General features: G+C 37.2%; 1 protein-coding gene across 1 annotated transcript in view; it reads left to right on the forward strand.

Annotated features, from left to right (window-relative positions):
• The window catches only part of LOC104660123 (multidrug resistance-associated protein 1-like), a 93,483-nt gene that overhangs the window by 47,932 nt on the left and 27,159 nt on the right, over positions 1–18,392 (forward strand). The window contains exon 16 of the mRNA XM_010360383.1: positions 5,703–5,778. Within this exon, the coding sequence (XP_010358685.1) occupies positions 5,703–5,778 (76 nt within the window). The remainder of the gene's footprint in view (positions 1–5,702; positions 5,779–18,392) is intronic.

The following is an 18,392-nucleotide window of genomic DNA, read 5'->3' on the forward strand; positions in this document are numbered from 1 at the left end:
ATTCATCCTGCTGAAGTCAGGGGCAGAACACCTTCCTTTCCATAGGAAAGAAGCAAATACAATGAGACACATCAGTTAAAAATCAAACTCATTGATGATTTTTAAGAAAAGTTTTAGGTTCTCTGGGGTCTATTTATTCATTTATGAAATAAGAAATTAGATTACTTATATACTCTAGTCCAAGTATAGAATATAATAACTCTAAACATTATATCTCCTTTTCAATTAAGAACAGGGAACATACATGTGAAATAAATAATAAATATTTTAAACATCTAGGTATAATACAGCACATTGAGGAAGAGAAACAAAAGAAAGAAATTGGGAAAGGCAAAAGGGATCAATGTTTGTTCAAGTTTTAAGAATTAACTATTTATTTAGGTTTATTTATCAATTTTTGTTACTCTAGCCCTAGAATATTAAATTAAGATGTATGGACATTAAAAAAAAAAAAAAGAAGTGGTTTGATCTTTATCCAATGTGTAAGATGCAAGAATGTTTGCTATCCAGCATTATCCTAACGTTGGGTAATGTACCATCATCTCCTTTCACAGCTGTAGGTTGTTTGTCATGTAGAGACCATCATATTTTTTCCTGTACTTTTCTGGATCATTTTCCTATACCTTTCCAGAGCAGCACAGCAAACTAACTGTAAAACCAGCTAACTCATAATTTCAAGATAAAAAAAGAAATATAGAGCTACGTTTCATTATTTTCTACATGAACTAGTAGTATCCATTAGCTTACCTGACACTTGTCCGGGGTATAAAGTCCTAAAAATGTGAAACTGGTTTATAACAAGATCAGTACAATTTATTATTTTAATGCCGTGAAATCCAAAAACAAAGTCCATTTTGCTGATGTTTCTCTTTGGGACCTAAGCTAACACACATTAGTTTTGTAGTACTGTTTTTTAAATTCCTTGTTTTTCCACCTTTCTCATATTACAAATATTCTATTTGCAAAATTATTTGGTGGATTGTCAGATGTGGCTGGCATCCTTAACAGAAGAAGAACTTCCTCTTTTCTTAATGTCTAGCAACTGTGGAAATGATTCCTTGCCTTCTCAGAAAGGTTAAGTAATAATTTATGCTTCTTGTGTAGAAAAACCATGGAGTCTGTCATTTCTCTATCTCTGTCACTTAGGTAGCCTCATGCTAGGCAAATTACAGGCACTCAGTAGCTGTTTGTTAAAAAGATGAATCTGAAAGTGTATCCCCTCAGGAGTTAACAAGGTGCTATGGAATGCTATGAGCCAGTGTCTTTCTTGTGTGTGTGGTCATTTATTTTAAAGGTCACATGAAATATAGATTGTATGCCTTTAGAAAATATAGTTCCAAAAGTAAGCAATGTGTAAGCTTTAAGCTAAATATTTAATTTGCCATGAAATATAAATTGTGTGTCTTTTGAAACCTGTGGAATTTGCTGTTGTTTAAATACCCAATTTTGGAAATAAAATCCCACCTTTTCTGTATTTGTATAACTTTTTTATGTACAAGTGCCCTCTACTGTAACAGAATAAAAGAAGTAATATTCTTGAATTTGGGCTGATAGATGTTAATAGATCTATTAATAGATGTTACCAACTCACAATCAGAAATTTGCCAGTTAGAAAAATGCAACTTTAACTTCTTTCTAATTACCTCAATATTTCTGTCTTTTCCATGGCAATCAGAAAGGTGGAAAGTAGAGAAAATTTTTATGCCAGAAATAGAATGTGTTATTAAAAATGAATATTCTGGAATTTTGATTTTTTGAATGCTGGATAAAAAATACATAAAGACTTATACTCACAATAAAAACTAGATAGCTAGATCAAGAGAGAATCTGTAAAAGGTTACCTCTATAGAGGATGATTTCCTTAGCCACTGCAGGGAGCAAGACAAAAACGGATCTTGATATCAAACACTACATTAAATAATAGCTTACATCCAGCATGATGTCCCTACAATGCTGCCTCCTAAACCTGGGCCAACCGAACCTCGCCCTGTACTTCATTCTTTAGTCAGTTGCCACTCTAGCCTTCCCTGCATGGCTCTCTGGCTAGGAGTGTCTTCCCCACTTCCCACTTCTTGACCATTCTAGGAACTCAGGTCCCAGAATTCTCTGCTCAAATAATGGAAGCTTGCTCCTGGGACCTGGGCTATCATTCCTCAGGTTTGTTCTTTCATGGACAGACTGCCCTGCGGCTTGCATCATTCTTTGGCCTGAGGATGTTTGCTCTTGCGGGTGGGAGAGTGGGCAGAGTCTGGACATGTCAGCTGAGGTATCTGCAGATGTACAGAACTTCTGAGAGTACAAAGTGGAGCTTGGGAGGGGGAGAAGAGGAGCAAAGGCCTTGGCTGAGACTGACTCATCAAGGACTGCCATGTCCCCCAGAGGAAGTCTCAGGAATCCAGACATTCTCATCTGATCCTTGCCTTCTAGGTGGCTTGGAAGGTGTATTTGTCAGAGAAAGAGATAGAACTTGAGTCTTTTAGTTCTATCAGTGACTTTTAAATAATTGGAAATGCAACATGTGAGCCTTTATTGCACTCTTGTTCTGGTTCCACAGATTTTAGGTACAGGTCTGTCCCTGTGGGGAATTTCTTTCTGTTATTTGCATAAATATCAAGGGAAATTAGATTCTGTTTGAGTACGCTTTTGCTGAGATGTAGGGGAAAGAAATTACCTGGCAGAGAGTAGGATGTAAGAGGTGTGATCACTCTGTGATCTTCCATTTATTTATTATAATTCACCCTTTTTGATCTTGAGTCTGTTCAAAAATTCCTTTAAAAGGTACACAATTCTTCAGTTTCAAAATTCTAGTTAATTTATGTGTCACTACAATGGGAGGGCGGTAGGCACACCTCATCCACAAAGGATGTTTCCAAGACCCTCAGTGGTTGAATGAAACTTTGGAGAGTTCCTAACTCTGTATATACTATGCTTTTAAAAATTATATATATACTTATGATAAAGTTCAAGTTATAAACTAGGCACAGTAAGAGATTAACAATAATAACTAATAATAAAATAGATCAAGATGCCAACATTACTACTCATGTACTTTGGGGCCATCATGAAGAAAAATAAGAGTTCCTTGAACACAAGCACTTTAATACCATGACAGTGGAGCGGATAACCCAAGCTCTCAAGTGACCAATGCGTGGGGAGCATCCACACAGCATGTATGTGCTAGACAAAGAGATGGTGCACTTCCCAGACAGTACGGAGCAGAATGGTGAAATATTTCATCAGGCCACTCAGAATAGCAAGTAATTTAAAACTTGTGAATTGTTTATTTCTGGAGTTTTTCGTTTAATATTTTTGGACCACGGTCGATCGTGGGTAGCTGAAATCGCAGGAAGCAAAATTACAGGTAAGAGGGAACTAGTGTATAAGCCAGCACAACATTGTGGAATAAACAGTGGACCTATTGTTAGAAATCCCGGAATCTAGTTCTCTCACTGAATAACCACATCAGTCTTCATCAAACGACTTAATTCTTGTGGTTCTTCCTGTTTGTGAAATACAGTGCTTCAGCTCGCTCTGCTTTTCCTAGTGGCAGACATGGAACTGAACAATGTACATTATTATCTCTCCCCTGCCCCTCCAGCTGCTTATTACTCATTTCTTTTTGTTTCCTATCATTCTTACTCTCATTGCTGAAGTCAATAACAGGTAGCTTAGAAAGTAAATGGTAAAAAGTACTCTTTGCAGCGTAATTTGGGTTTGGATATATCACATCTCTAAGATTCCATCTAGCTCTAAAAAAATCTAAGAGTCTTGCCTTATGGAAATGTTATATAAGATAATCAAATCACAGGTGAGAAATGGGTTTATGAAGAAAAGTATAACAAAGCTAAAGATAAATTTTACATATTTACAGATTTAGGTTAGGCTAATTATTACACAAACTAATTATACTGATGATAGCTGGTACATCATGGATCGTAATGATGTCAATATATTCATAAGTTTTACATTTACTTAATCCTCCTCCAAAACTCCAGAGGCTGCCATGGTCCTCATTTTGGAGATTTCTAAGGTCTCTTCTACAAATTCTATGTTTTCTGTGTTGTTTGATGATGACTGACATGGTTATTCAGTGAGAGAACTAGATTCCAGGATTCCTAACAATAGGTCCACTGTTTATTCCACAATGTTGTGCTGACTTATACACTAGTTCCCCCTTACCTGCAATTTTGCTTCCTGCGGTTTCAGCTACCCACGATCGACCGTGGTCCAAAAATATTAAACGAAAAACTCCAGAAATAAACAATTCATAAGCAAGACACAGAGATTAGGTGTCTTGCTCAAATTAAGACAGAAGGTAAGTGACAGAATTTGAATCCCATGCTACCGCTGTTTCATGTCAGAGAACAACTAAGCTCTTAAACATTGTATCAAGTGTGTAGGAACAAGTACATTGACTTACTACTGACTTACTGGAAAGAGGAAAGTGGAAAGAGGGAGTGGCTCACTCTCATTTATTGATGCTTGCTTCTTCCCCAATACTTGCTCTCCTCCCTTGCCCTGTCTTAAACAATTCTGGGTTTCAGGCAAGCCACTTACCCTTTCTGAGTTTTATGTTTTTCTCCTGCAAAATATAGTTAAATTTACCTATTCTCTTATCAGCTCATTTCTGAGCTCAATTTATATAATGCATGTAAAAGTAGTTTATAAATTGAAAATAAATACATTTAAATATTATTATTAAAGGCTATAAAGATGAGACTGTGCCTTAGAGGGACAGGCTGAAACATCTTCAAACTGAATTTGCATTCTTTGAGCTATGGAATCCCCATGTTTCATAGAGATGTTTGAGGTCAATCAGTTTCTTCCATTATTGGCTAGATGATTCCTTCTAGAAAAAAGAAAGCATAGAAATCGTAGAAGAGACCTTAGAAATCTCGAAATTCAATACTTTCTGTTTAGAGATGAGAAATCTAAAATTCAAAGAGTTCAAGTATCAGACTATGAATAAAGACAAAAATCTGTCTAGCACTGAGGTATTTATCATCAAATTCACTAGCCCATTTACCATCAAATTCACTAAGGTTATTTGAACCTCAGTAGCTGATAGGTCTTGGTGTATGACCTTGGTTTGTGTTTCCTGCTTAAGAGCTCAGAGCCTCAGTCTTTTTATACCTAAAATAAGGATAATAACTATAGTACCTTTCTCATAGGGGTAGTTTTGAAAATTAAAAGAGATACAAAGCCCTTAGGGCAATGACTGTCACATAGGATGCTATTATCACTGTTAGTGACACTTCCAAGACAATGACAGCTTTGGGGAATTTGCCATTGTGTTTTCTTACTAATCTTCATGAGAATCACATTTGTATAAAGGCTGCATGAAATTATGTGTCTTTGAAAGGCTAGAGTGGTTTTCCTCTTGGGAAATATTTAGCCCTTCTGTGGAAGATCTGAAATAAGTTAGCAGCCCTCTCAGAGGGACACTGAGAGAGTTAGCATCCCTTTCTCTGAGAAAAAAAAAAATTTCTCTGTAGGTTTTCTCATTAAGAAATCTCAGTTTTACTATGATATTACAGAACATTTTAGGACAAGCTGAAATAATGGAGAAAATTCAAGGACTCCCAGATCTAGAACTTAAAAACCTTTCCAATCTGTGTAATCCTCCATTATACTTCTCTCTATTTTGTTTATTGTTGGCTTATAATTGTGGATATAAAAACACTGACTGTCTTTCTCTCCAGCTCATGCTCTAAAGAGAGTCAGTGCAGTCAACTCCAGAACTAGACCAAAAGACAAAATCCTGGAGCAAAAACCTAGGTGAGTATCAGGAAATGCCAGGCTCACTGGGATTATGGACTGATTAATTACTTTTTTATAGCATTTGAACACATCCTATAAAAAAGATCCATACATTATGATGGATATAAAATGTACTTAGTGGTTTCCAATTCTAAACTACAAGTTAGATGGATGTGTCTAAATTTTTAAGTGAGATGGATGAGACTTAGTTTTGGAAACATATGTTCATTAGATTCCTCGCTATTTCTAGCCAAATTCTAGTGGTAGAAATTTAATCTGATTGCCAAAAACATCCCCATCCCATAGCATTCATAGACTCTACAGATGAGAATGTGAAAAATAGGCTTTGGACATAAACATTTCATGATGGATTGGGATGATTATCAAGACAGGATATGTGACCTAGACATACAGACTCAGTATAGGACCTGCAGAATCTGCCTAGAAAATTAAGAGAAAGAAAGAGAGAGGAAAGAGAGGAAAGAGAGAGAGAAAGAAAGAAAGAAAGAAAGAAAGAAAGAAAGAAAGAAAGAAAGAAAGAAAGAAAGAAAGAAAGAAGAAGAAGAAGAAGAAGAAGAAGAAGAAGAAGAAGAAGAAGAAGAAGAAGAAGAAGAAGAAGAAGAAGAAGAAGAAGAAGAAGAAGAAGAAGAAGAAGAGAGGAGGAGGAGGAGGAAGAAGAAGAAAGGAAGGAGTAGAAAGGAGGGCAGGAAGGAAGAGGGGAGGGAGACAGAATAAAAAGGGTAAAACTTTGGTCCTGATTGGATTTTGTTATATTATGCTTTATTTTATTTTTTTGTAGGTGACTAAAATGAATAATGATTGAAGCAAATTAATCTAATCAGTTATTTCCCCAATGTTTCTTCCCTCAGTTGCCTAAATAGAAAACTAAAAGATAATAGGAAATAATAGGAATAAACAGCTTATAGGTTGGGTGTGGTGGCTCATGCCTGTAATCCCAGCACTTTGGGAGGCTGACGCAGGTGGATTACCTGAGGTCAGGAATTCAAGACCAGCCTGAACAACATGGTGAAATCCTGTCTCTACTAAAATGCAAAAATTAGCCAGGCATGGTGGCGTGTGCCTGTAATCCAAGCTATTTGGGAGGCTGAGGTAGGAGAATCGCTTGAACCCAGGAGACAGTGAGCCGAGATCATGCCACTGCACTCCAGCCTGGGTGACAGAGTAAGATTCTGTCTCAAAAAAAAAAAAAAAAAAAGAGAGAGAGAGATTATAAAATAAGTGCCTAGATCTTGTAATTGCTAAAATTGAGCGTTGTGACAGATTAAAGGGAATCAAGCACTTTAGGATCCAAGAGCTCAGATACTGGCAGTTTTGACCTTGAATGAAAGAATGAGTCTTGAAATTTTTTTTTTTTAAGAATTGAATATACCTAAGGATGTGTGGATGATGTAGATGTTACAGGTTGGAGATTTGTGTGCATATCAAATTTAGCTGACTCAGTAGGTAAACTAATAATAAATCATTCCTCCTTGATCATAAAGATCTTGGACTGCTTCTCTTTGTCTGTTATCTTAGTGTTTTTATACTGTCTCATGGCTTTAAATGCTTTCCATACACTAATATCTCCAAGTTAATCTCTCTAGTCTGGATCTCTTCTTGAACTCCAGGGTTGAACCGGCAACTGACCCTCTCAGCATCTCCCCTTTAATGTCTAAATGACATCTCCAATTTATATGTCCCACAAAGGATTCTAGATTTTCCTTCACCACACACAAACCTGTCCCACATATGATTTTTTTCCACCTTAGCTAATGGCAATGCTATTCCTCCAGTTGCTCAGTTAAAAAATATCTTGCAGTCATCTTGACCTTTCTCACTCTACATCCAATCTATAATCAAATCCCATTGGCTCGATCTTCAAAATATATCCAATAATCCAGAATTCACCCACCACTCATTACCTTCATAGCTGCCCCCTTTGTCCGATCACGATTATTTTTCACTTGCCATTATTTTAACTACCTGCTTACAGGCCTTCCTGCTGCCATCTTACCCCATACAGGCTATTTGCAAGATAGTACACAGAGACTTTCTTTTATAAATGCAAGTCAGAGAATATTGGTTTTCTGCCTAAAACTTTCAAAACATTCACCTCTCATAGAAAAATCTGAAGTCCTTACACTGACTTGTAAAGCCCTATAGGACCTGGACCTGTTTACCATTCTGATCTCAGAACACTAGGAAGTTCACCCTTCATTACTCTGTCCAGCAACGCTGACCGTTTTCTGTTCCTGGGATAGCCAGGAATGCCCCTACCTCAAGGCCTTGCATTTCTGATTCACTGCATGAAGTATACTTTGTTCAGATAACCATATGGCTTGCACATCCACCTTCTTCTGTTGGCGCTTGCTTAAATGTTGGCTCATCAATGAAGACTTGCTTAGCCACCCTATTTCATATCTCAACACTTCCTACTCCTTTCCCAGCTTTACTTTGTCATACGTCTTATTAATTTCCATAAAATTGGGAAATTTACTTGTTAATTTTTTATTTTGTCTTCCTCCTAACTCTGCATTATAAGGTTTTATAAGGGCAGGATTTTTTGTTATTTGTTCCATTGCCATCAGCTAGAACACCAAATGGCACATACATAAGTATTTGTTGAATGGGTGGATAAATAACTAGAGACTGAAAGAACACTGAAAAGTTTTCTGATCCATCATTTCTTTTATTTTTTGGCCACTGAGACTTAATATATTTCATTTAAATGAGTATAATTTTTTAAGAGTCTCCAAGAAAAGATAATCCAGAAGCACTGAAACATACTTTGAAATCCATTTGCTTTGGGGTATACACATCTCTGAATCCTAAAGAGCATATTTGCCCATGTATAGTATCACTATGCACTCAGTAAATAGCTTAAGAAAAGCTTAACATGTAAAAACTAATAAATGCTTTTGCAAACTTAATCATTTCCTTTCTCCTACAGTAAGTCAATTTTCCTTATTTATAAGATCACTGTTAATATAATATCTAAATTGAACCTCTTGAAGTTTCTGTAAACCAATTTTGGGAAATCATTCATTCTTTTCCCCTAAAAAAAGAATTCCAGTCCCTATAAATATTTGTTTACAAAATTGTTTTTTAAAAAAATTCTAAGTTGCATCAGCTCAAATAAAGAATACAGCAGAGCATGGTGCTGCACACCTATAGTTCCAACTACTCAGAGGCCAAACTGGGAGGATCCATTGAGCTCAGGAGTTTGAAACCAGCCTGGGCAACACAGCAAGACTCTTGTCTCAAAAAAAAAAAAAAAAAAAAAAAAGGAAAGGGAGGAAGAGAATAAAGGAGGAAGAAAGAAACAGAGAGAGAGAGAAAGAAAGAAAAACAGAAAGAAATAAGGAAAGAAAGAAAGAAAGAAAGAAAGAAAGAAAGAAGAAAGAAAGAAGAAAAGAAAGAAAAAGAAAGAAAGAAAAGAGAAAGAAAGAAAGAAAGAAAGAGAAAAAGAAAGAAAGAAAGAAAGAAGGAAGAAAGAAAGAAAGAAAGAAAGAAAGAAAGAAAGAAAGAAAGAAAGAAAAAAGAAAGAAAGAAGAAGAAGAAGAAGAAGGAAGAAGAAGAAGAAGAAGGAAGAAGAAGGAAGAAGGAAGAAGAGAAAGAAAGAAAGAAGAAAGAAAGAAAGAAAGAAAGAAAGAAAGAAAGAAAGAAAGAGAAAGAAAGAAAGGAAGAAAGAAAGAAAGAAAGAAGAAAGAAGAGAAAGAAGAAAGAAAGAAAGAAAGAAAGAAAGAAAGAAAAGAAGAAAGAAAGAAAGAAAGAAAGAAAGAAAGAAAGAAAGAAAGAAAGAAAGAAAGAAAGAAAGAGGGAAAGTCAGTCCAGGGCAAGATGACCAGATGACTGAGCAGGAACGGCTCTGGTCTGCAGCTCCCAGTGAGACAAACGCAGAAGGTGGGTGATTTCTGCATCTCCAACTGAGGTGCCTGGCTCATCTCACTGGGACTGGTTAGACAGTGGGTCCAGCCCACAGAGGGCACGCAGAAGCAGGATAGAGCATTGCCTTACCTGGGAAGTGCAAGGGGTCTGGGAACTCCCTCCCCTAGCCAAGGGAAGCCATGAGGGACTGTGCCATGAGGAATGGTGCACTCCAGCCCAGATACTATGCTTTTCCCATGGCTTTCACAATCCACAGACGAGGAGATTCTCTCAGGTGTCTACACCACCAGGGCCCTGGGTTTTAAGCACAAACCTGGGCAGCCATTTGGGCAGACATCCAGTTAGTTGTAGGAGGTTTATTTTTATTTATTTATTCATTTATTTATTTTATTTATTTATTTGTGTATGTATATATGTATGTATGTATTTATTTTGTACACCAGTGGTGCCTGGAACACCATCGAGACAGAACTGTTCCCTTCCCTGGAAAGGGGGCTGAAGCCAGGAAGCTGAGTGATCTTGCTCAGCAGATTCCACTTCCATGGAGCCCAGCAAGCTAAGATCCACTGGCTTGAAACTCTCACTGCCAGCACAGTACTCTGAAGTTGACCTGGAATACTTGAGCTTGGTGGGAGGAGGAGCTTCTGCCATTACTGAGGCTTGAGTAGGCAATGTCCCCTCATAGTGTAAACAAAGCTGTGGGGAAGTTCAACTGGGAGGAACCCACCTCAGGGCTACAAAGTCACTGTAGCCAGACTGCCTCTCTGGATTCCTCCTGTCTGAGCAGGGCATCTCTGAAAGAAAGGCAGCAACTCCAGTCAGGGAGTTATAGATAAAACTCCCATCTCCCTGGGACAGACCACCTGGGGGAAGGGGCAGCTGTGGGTGCAGCTTCAGCAGACTTAAACGTTCCTGCCTGTCAGCTCTGAAGATCTCCCAGCACAGTGCTCAAGCTCTACTAAGGGACAGAGTGCCTCCTCAAGTGGGTCCCTGATCCCCGTGCCTCCTGACTGGGAGACACCTTCCAGCAGGAGTCGACAGACACCTCATATAGGAGAGCTCTGGCTGGCATCTGGCAGGTCCCCCTCTGGGACAAAGCTTCCAGAGAAAGGAGCAGGCAGCAGTCTTTGCTATTCTGCAGCCTCTGCTGGTGATACCCAGTCAAACAGGGTCTGGAGTGGACCACCAGCAAACTCCAGCGGACCTGCAGAAGAGGGGCCTGGCTGTTACAAGGAAAGCTAACAAACAGAAAGCAGTAACATCAACATCAACCAAATGGATGTCCACACAAAAACCTCATCCAAAGGTCATTAGCATCAAAGATAAAATATAGATAAATCCACGACGATGAGGATAAACCATCACAAAAAGGCTGAAAATTCCAAAAAGCAGAATTCCTCTTCCCCTCCAAAGGATCACAACTCTTTTCCAGCAAGGGACAAAACTGGATTGAAAATGAGTTTGAGGAATCGACAGAAGTAGGCTTCAGAAAGTGGGTAAAATAATAAACTCCTCTGAGCTAAAGGTGCATGTTCTAACCCAGTGCAAGGAAGCTAAGAACCTTGATAAAAGGTTACAGGAACTGCTAACTAGAATGAACAGTTTAGAGAAAAACATAAATGACCTGATGGAGCTGAAAAACACTCCATGAAGCATACACAAGTATCAATAGCTAAATTCATCAAGCGGAAGAAAGGATATCAGAGGATGAAGATCAACTTAATGAAATAAAGCATGAAGACAAGATTAGAGAAAAAAGAATGAAAATGAATGAACAAAGCCTCCAAGAAATATGAGACTATATAAAAAGACCAAACCTATTTTTGTTTGGTTTACCTAAAAGTGATGAGGAGAATGGAACCAAGTTGGAAAACACACTTCAGGATATTATCCAAGAGAACTTCCCCAACCTAGCAGGACAGGCCAACATGCAAATTCATGAAATGCAGAGAATACCATGAAGATATTCCTCAAGAAGAGCAACACCAAGACACATAATCATCAGATTCACCAAGGGTGAAAGAAGTAAAAAACATTAAGGGCAGTCAGAGAGAAAGTTCAGGTTACCCACAAAGGGAAGGCCATCGGACTACCAGCAGATCTCTCTGCAGAAACCCTACAATCCAGAAGAGAGTGGGGGCCAAAATTCAACGCTCTTAAAGAAAAGAATTTTCAACCCAGAATTTTATATCCAGCCAAACTAAGCTTCATAAGCAAAGGAGAAATAAAATCCTTTACAGACAAGCAAATGCTGAGGGATTTTGTCACCACCAGGCCTGCCTTACAAGAACTCCTGAAGGAAGCACTAAATATTCAAAGGAAAAACTGGTACCAGCCACTGCAAAAACATACCAAATGTAAAGATCATCAACACTATAAAGAAATTGCATCAACTAATGTGTAAAATAATCAACTAGCATCATAATGACAGGATCAAATTCACACATAAAAATATTAACCTTAAATGTAAATGGGGTAAATGCCCCAATTAAAAGACACAGACTGGCAAACTGATTAAAGAGTCAAGACCCATTGGGGTGCTGTATTCAGGAGACCCATCTCATGTGCAAAGACACACATAGGTTCAAAATAAAGGGATGAAGGAATATTTACCAAGCAAATGGAAAGAAAAAAAAAAAAAAAAAAAGGAGGGGTTGCCATTCCTAGTCCCTGGTAAAACAGACTTTAAACCAACAAATATCAAGATCAAAAAAGACAAAGAAGTACATTACATAATGGCAAAGGGATCAATGCAACAAGAAGAGCTAATTATCCTAAATATATATGCACCTAATACAGGAGCACCCAGATTCATAAGGCGCAAGTCAAGTTCTTAGAGACCTACAAAGAGACTTAGACTCCCACACAGTAATAGTGGGAGACTTTAACACCCCACTGTCAATATTAGACAGATCAATGAGACAGAAAATTAACAAGGATATTCAGGACTTTAGCTCAGCCCCGGACCAACTGGACCTATTAGACATCTATAGAACTCTCCACCCCAAATCAACAGAATATACGTTCTTCTCAGCACCACATCACACTTCTTCTAAACTGACTACATAATTGGAAGTAAAACACTCCTAAGCAAATGCAAAAGAATGGAAATCATAACAGTCTCTCAGACCACAATGCAATCAAATTAGAACTCAGGATTAAGAAACTCACTCAAAACAGCAGAACTACATGAAAACCGAAAAACCTGCTCCTGAATGACTACTGGGTAAATAACGATATTAAGGCAGAAATAAATAAGTTCTTGGAAATCAATGAGAACAAAGACAAAACATACCAGAATCTCTGGGACACAGCTAAAGCAGTGTTTACAGGGAAATTTATAGTGCTGAATGCCAACAGGAGACGGCGGGAAAGATCTAAAATCGACACCCTAACATCACAATTAAAAGAACTGGAGAAGCAAGAACAAACAAATTCAAAAGCTGGCAGACGACAAGAAATAAATAAGATCAGAGCAGAACTGAAGGAGATAGAGACACAAAAAACCCTTCAAAAAAATCAGTGAATCCAGGAGCTGGTTTTTTGAAAAGATTAACAAAATAGATAGACTGCTAGCCAGACTAATAAAGAAGAAAAGAGAGAGGAATCAAATAGGTCCAATAAAAATTGATAAAGGTAATATCATGACTGATCCCACTGAAATACAAATTTACCATCAGAGAATACTATAAACACCTCTGCGCAAATAAACTAGAAAATCTAGAAGAAATGGATAAATTCCTGGACACATACACCCTCCCAAGACAAAACCAGGAAGAAGTCAAATCCCTGAATAGGCCAATAACAAGTTCTGAAACTGAGGCAGTGATTAATAGCCTACCAACCAAAAAAAGCCCAGGACCAGACGGATTCACAGCCGAGCTCTACCAGAAGTACAAAGAGGAGTTGGCATCACTCCTTGTGAAACTATTCCAAACAATGGAAAAAGAGGGAATTCACCCTACCTCATTTTATGAGGCCAGCATCATCTTGATACCAAAGTCTGGCAGAGACACAACAAAAAAGAAAATTTCAGGGCAATTTTCCTGATGAACATAATGTGAAAACCCTCAATAAAATACTGGGAAACCAAATCCAGCAGCACATCAAAAAGCTTATCCACCATGATCAAGTTGGCTTCATCCCTGGGATGCAAGGCCGGTTCAACATATGCAAACTAATAAACATAATCCATCACATAAAGAGAAACAATGACAAAAACCACATGATTATCTCAATAGATGCAGAAAAGGCCTTCAATAAAATTCAACAGTCCTTCATGCTAAAAACACTCAATAAACTAGGTATTGATGGAACATATCTCAAAATAATAAGAGCTATTTATGACAAACTCACAGACAATATACTGAAGGGGCAAAAGTTGAAATCTTTCCCTTTGAAAACTGGCACAAGACAAGGATGCCCTCTCTCACTACTCCTATTCAACATAGTATTGGAAGTTCTGGCCAGGGCAATCAGTCAAGAGAAAGAAATAAAGGGTATCAAATTGGAAGAGAGGAAGTCAAATTGTCTCTGTTTGCAGAAGACGTGACTCTGTATTTAGGAAACCCCATCATCTCAGCCCCAAAACTCCTTAAGCTGATAAGCAACTTCAACAAGATCTCGGGATACAAAATCAATGTACACAAATCACAAGCATTCCTATACACTGATAATAGACAGAGAGCCAAATCATGAGTGAACTCCCATTCACAATTGCTACAAAGTGAATAAAATACCTAGGAATACAACTTACAAGGCAAGTGAAGGACCTCTTCAAGGAGAACTACAAACCATTGCTCAGGGAAATAAGAGAAGACACAAACAAATGGAAAAATATTCCATGCTTATGGATAGGAAGAATCAATATCATGAAAATGGCCATACTGTCCAAGTAATTTATAGATTCAATGCTATCCCCATCAAGCTAACATCGACATTTTTCATAGAATTAGAAAAAACTACTTTAAATTTCATATGGAACCAAAAAAGAGCCCATGTAGCCAAGACAGTCCTAAGCAAAAAGAACAAAGCTGGAGGCACCACGCTACCTGACTACCTGACTTCATACTACAAGGTCACAGTAACCAAAACAGCATATAAAGACCATGGAACAGAACAGAGTCCTCAGAAATAACACCACATGTCTACAACCATCTGATCTTTTACAAACCCGACAAAAACAAGCAATAGGGAAAGGATTTCCTATTTAATAAATGGTGTTGGGAAAACTGGCTAGCCATATGCAGAAAGCTGAAACTGGACCCCTTCCTTACACCTTATACAAAAATTAACTGAGGTTGGATTAAGGACTTAAACATAAGACCTAAAACCATAAAAACCCTAGAAGAAAACCTAGGCAATACCATTCAGGACATAGGTGTGGGCAAAGACTTCATGAGTAAAACACCAAAAGCAATGTCAACAAAAGCCAAAATTGACAAATGGAATCTAAGAAGAAGAAAGAATGAAAGAAAAAGAGAGAGAGAGAGAGAGAGAAGAAAGAAAGAAAAGAAAGAAAGAGAGAAAGAAAGAAAGAAAAAGAAAGAAAGAAAGAAAGAAAGAAAGAAAGAAAGAAAGAAAGAAAGAAAGAAAAAAAGAAAGAAAGAAAGAAAGAAAGAAAGAAAGAAAGAAAGAAAGAAAGAAAGAAAGAAAGAAAGAAAGAAAGAAAGAAAGAAAGAAAGGAAGAAAGAAAGAAAGAAAGAAAGAAAGAAAGAGAAAGGAAGGAAGGAAGGAAGGAAGGAAGGAAGGAAGGAAGGAAGGAAGGAAGGAAGGAAGGAAGGAAGGAAGGAAGGAAGAAAGGAAGGAAAGAAAGAAAGGAAAGGATGGAGGGAGGGAGGGAAGCGAGGAGGGAGGAAAGAATACTTTGGGAAGATCACCTCAGGTCCACTATGTCATATTTTTATCAACACAACCCAGAGTCAAGCCCAGTTTTTAAAGAATACACTAAATTTTTCAAATAAGAAACTTCAAATGACTAAATAAATCACATTTTATCTAATGTTTGAGAAGCCTATTATAATTTTTCAAATTAATTGGCTATACTAGTGTATTATTTTCTATTCTCCCTTTCATTTTTTGTCTGCTTTACTGTTTGGTAAGATAATATTACATAGAGAGAGTTTTTCTGACTTTTCAATCTAAATTTCTATTTTTTTGAATTCTCTAATCATTTCCAATTAGTGCAGAATTAAGATAGATTAAGGATTGGAGCCGGGCATGGTGGCTTATGCCTGTAATCCCAACGCTTTCGGAGATCACTTGAGGTCAGGAGCTCTAGACTAGCCTGGCCTACATGGGGAAACCCCATCTCTACTAAAAATACAAAAATTAGCCAAGTGTGGTGGCTTTTGCCTGTAGTCCCAGCTACTCTGGAGGCTGAAGCAGGAGAATCACTTGAATCTGGGAGGCAGAGGTTGCAGTTAGCCGAGACTGTGCCAGTGCATTCCAGCCTGGGTGACAGAGTGAGACTCTGTCCACACACACACACACACACACACACACACACACGAGTAAGGATTGGAAGATACAAGCCGGCAGGAACTTTTCAACAAATAGAGGCTGTCTGTAATAGGATCTACTAAAATAGAATACAGTAAGTCTTTCCCATGAAAAGATTTGTGGGAAAACTATCTAGTTGCCTATCAGGAATATGTTGAAAAGGAGGGGTAGGGGGGTTGGACCAAATAATTTCTGAAAAATTTTCTCTCAAAGTTTAAGAATTAGAGTTAGTTTAATGACATTATTTTTCCAGCAGGACTAAAATATTTATTTCAAACTGTTTCCACATTTTTTTCTAAATTTATATTATGCCTATTAATTACTTTCTTAAATCTCTATCACTGTCTTCCCTGAATAAAATAAACTGGAAATTTTATTTTACTACCTAGGCTGCCCCCTTTTGTCTTTCATGCGCAACACTGAATCACTTTTGTCTTCTCATATGTACTCTAAACTTTTTAATTTCGTGCTTAGCTCAGAGACAACGGTTTCAACATGTTGATTTTACATATTTTATACAAAATATGTAAATAGATATTGTGTGAATTTTCCTGAGAATTTCTCAAGGACAGAACAAGACTCATGTTTAAAATTTCTCTACCTCCCACAGAATGTTTCTGATTAAATAGTTTCTCTTTTAAAAGACTCAAATAAAATCTGTTATTCACAACAAAGTGCCTAGAACCAAATGCAGGGTTTTTTTGTGTGTGAAAAAATGATGAATAACATTTTCGTTTGAAAATCAATGCCTTTCTATATAGTATCCAGTAAATTATTGGTTTTTGTTAGTTATATCTAATTAGGAAGGCTTAATTCCCTTTTAACCATTGGATTTCATAGCATTTTATGTCCAGCTACATTAAGAATTAATTTTTGGCTTGGTACCAATGCTAAATTTGCTCATCCAAACAGAAGCCAGGCCAACAGCTTGAAGGATGAAGACAATAATTAACCCAAATCATACACCAGGAGCTATTCCAATGAAAAGTGTCCATTAAATACTGTGTCTTTCTCTGATGCTGAGGCTGATCCTGCAAAGGACATGCACTGCAACCTCCCACAGAATGTTTCTGAATACTAGTGCCAGAGATAGGACGGGAAGAAGTACTAGGCTGCCCAAATAAGGCGTTTCTTATTCTGGAAATTACAGTGGAAACCATGAAGAAACAGGGGTTTATCATAATCTGCTGAGAGGTGTGTACATCAGTTCAGCATTTCTAGAGGTCAGTTTAACAGGAGATGCGTCAAATGACTTGTAATTGATCATGTCGCATATTATTGTGTATGAGAATCTAGTACAAGAGGGAATAAAAGACCTATGAAAAGAATGGTTATTATAGCAATAAAGTAGGAAAAAAATTGCAACCAGTATAAGCATTGACTTTGTTAAATAAATCATATCTTGGTAAAATGATAAAATATTATGTTATATTATAAAATACAATGGTGTTATAGAAGAATATGTTTTTTATAAATTGAGTTACAAATGTGTCATTTTCTTAAAAAGTATGAACTGGTTATAGAGCAATATTATCAACATTAATATTGACAATCATTAATAATTATAATATTGATATATATTATATCAATATAAGATAAGAGCAATAGTAATATAAGATATATCTATTATATACATTATATAATATAACATAATATAAGAGCAACATTACCAATATTATCATAACACACACAAATAGAGGCAAGAATACTGAAATATTCACAAGCGTGTTAGCACAGATTGTCTCTGAAATGTAGGATTGTAAATCTTTTCTTCTACTTCTTTTCCTCTTCTCCCTCTGTCTTTTATCCTTTTCTTCCTCCTTCTCCTCCTCCTCCCTACTTCTCACTTTTCTTCTTGCTGCTTGTTATTTTTAAATATTTATCCAAGAATATGATTCCAGAAATATTTAGAAGATGAAATTGACAAATACTTGGTGAATAGATGGAAATGTCCTATGATCAAGAGAGAAAGTGTTGTGGCTCCTTGTAAAGCCAGAGAAAACATTAGGGGAGATAGGAAAATAACTGGCTCAGTTAAGGCTGTATATGATAGAAACAAGCAAAGAAATAAAGTAGATGTCAAGAAAGCATTTGACATATGGATCTGGAGTTCAGGGAAAAGCTGTGGACTGGAGATACCAATTTGAAAGTCATCCACAAAGAAGCAGGTTATTGAAACTATGTGAGTGGATGAGATTGCTCAGCAGAGTGTGAAGCATACAAAGGAAATAATTCCTAGAACT

Source organism: Rhinopithecus roxellana, chromosome 13 (genome assembly GCF_007565055.1).
Source record: "Rhinopithecus roxellana isolate Shanxi Qingling chromosome 13, ASM756505v1, whole genome shotgun sequence".
NCBI classification, from domain to species: domain Eukaryota; kingdom Metazoa; phylum Chordata; class Mammalia; order Primates; family Cercopithecidae; genus Rhinopithecus; species Rhinopithecus roxellana.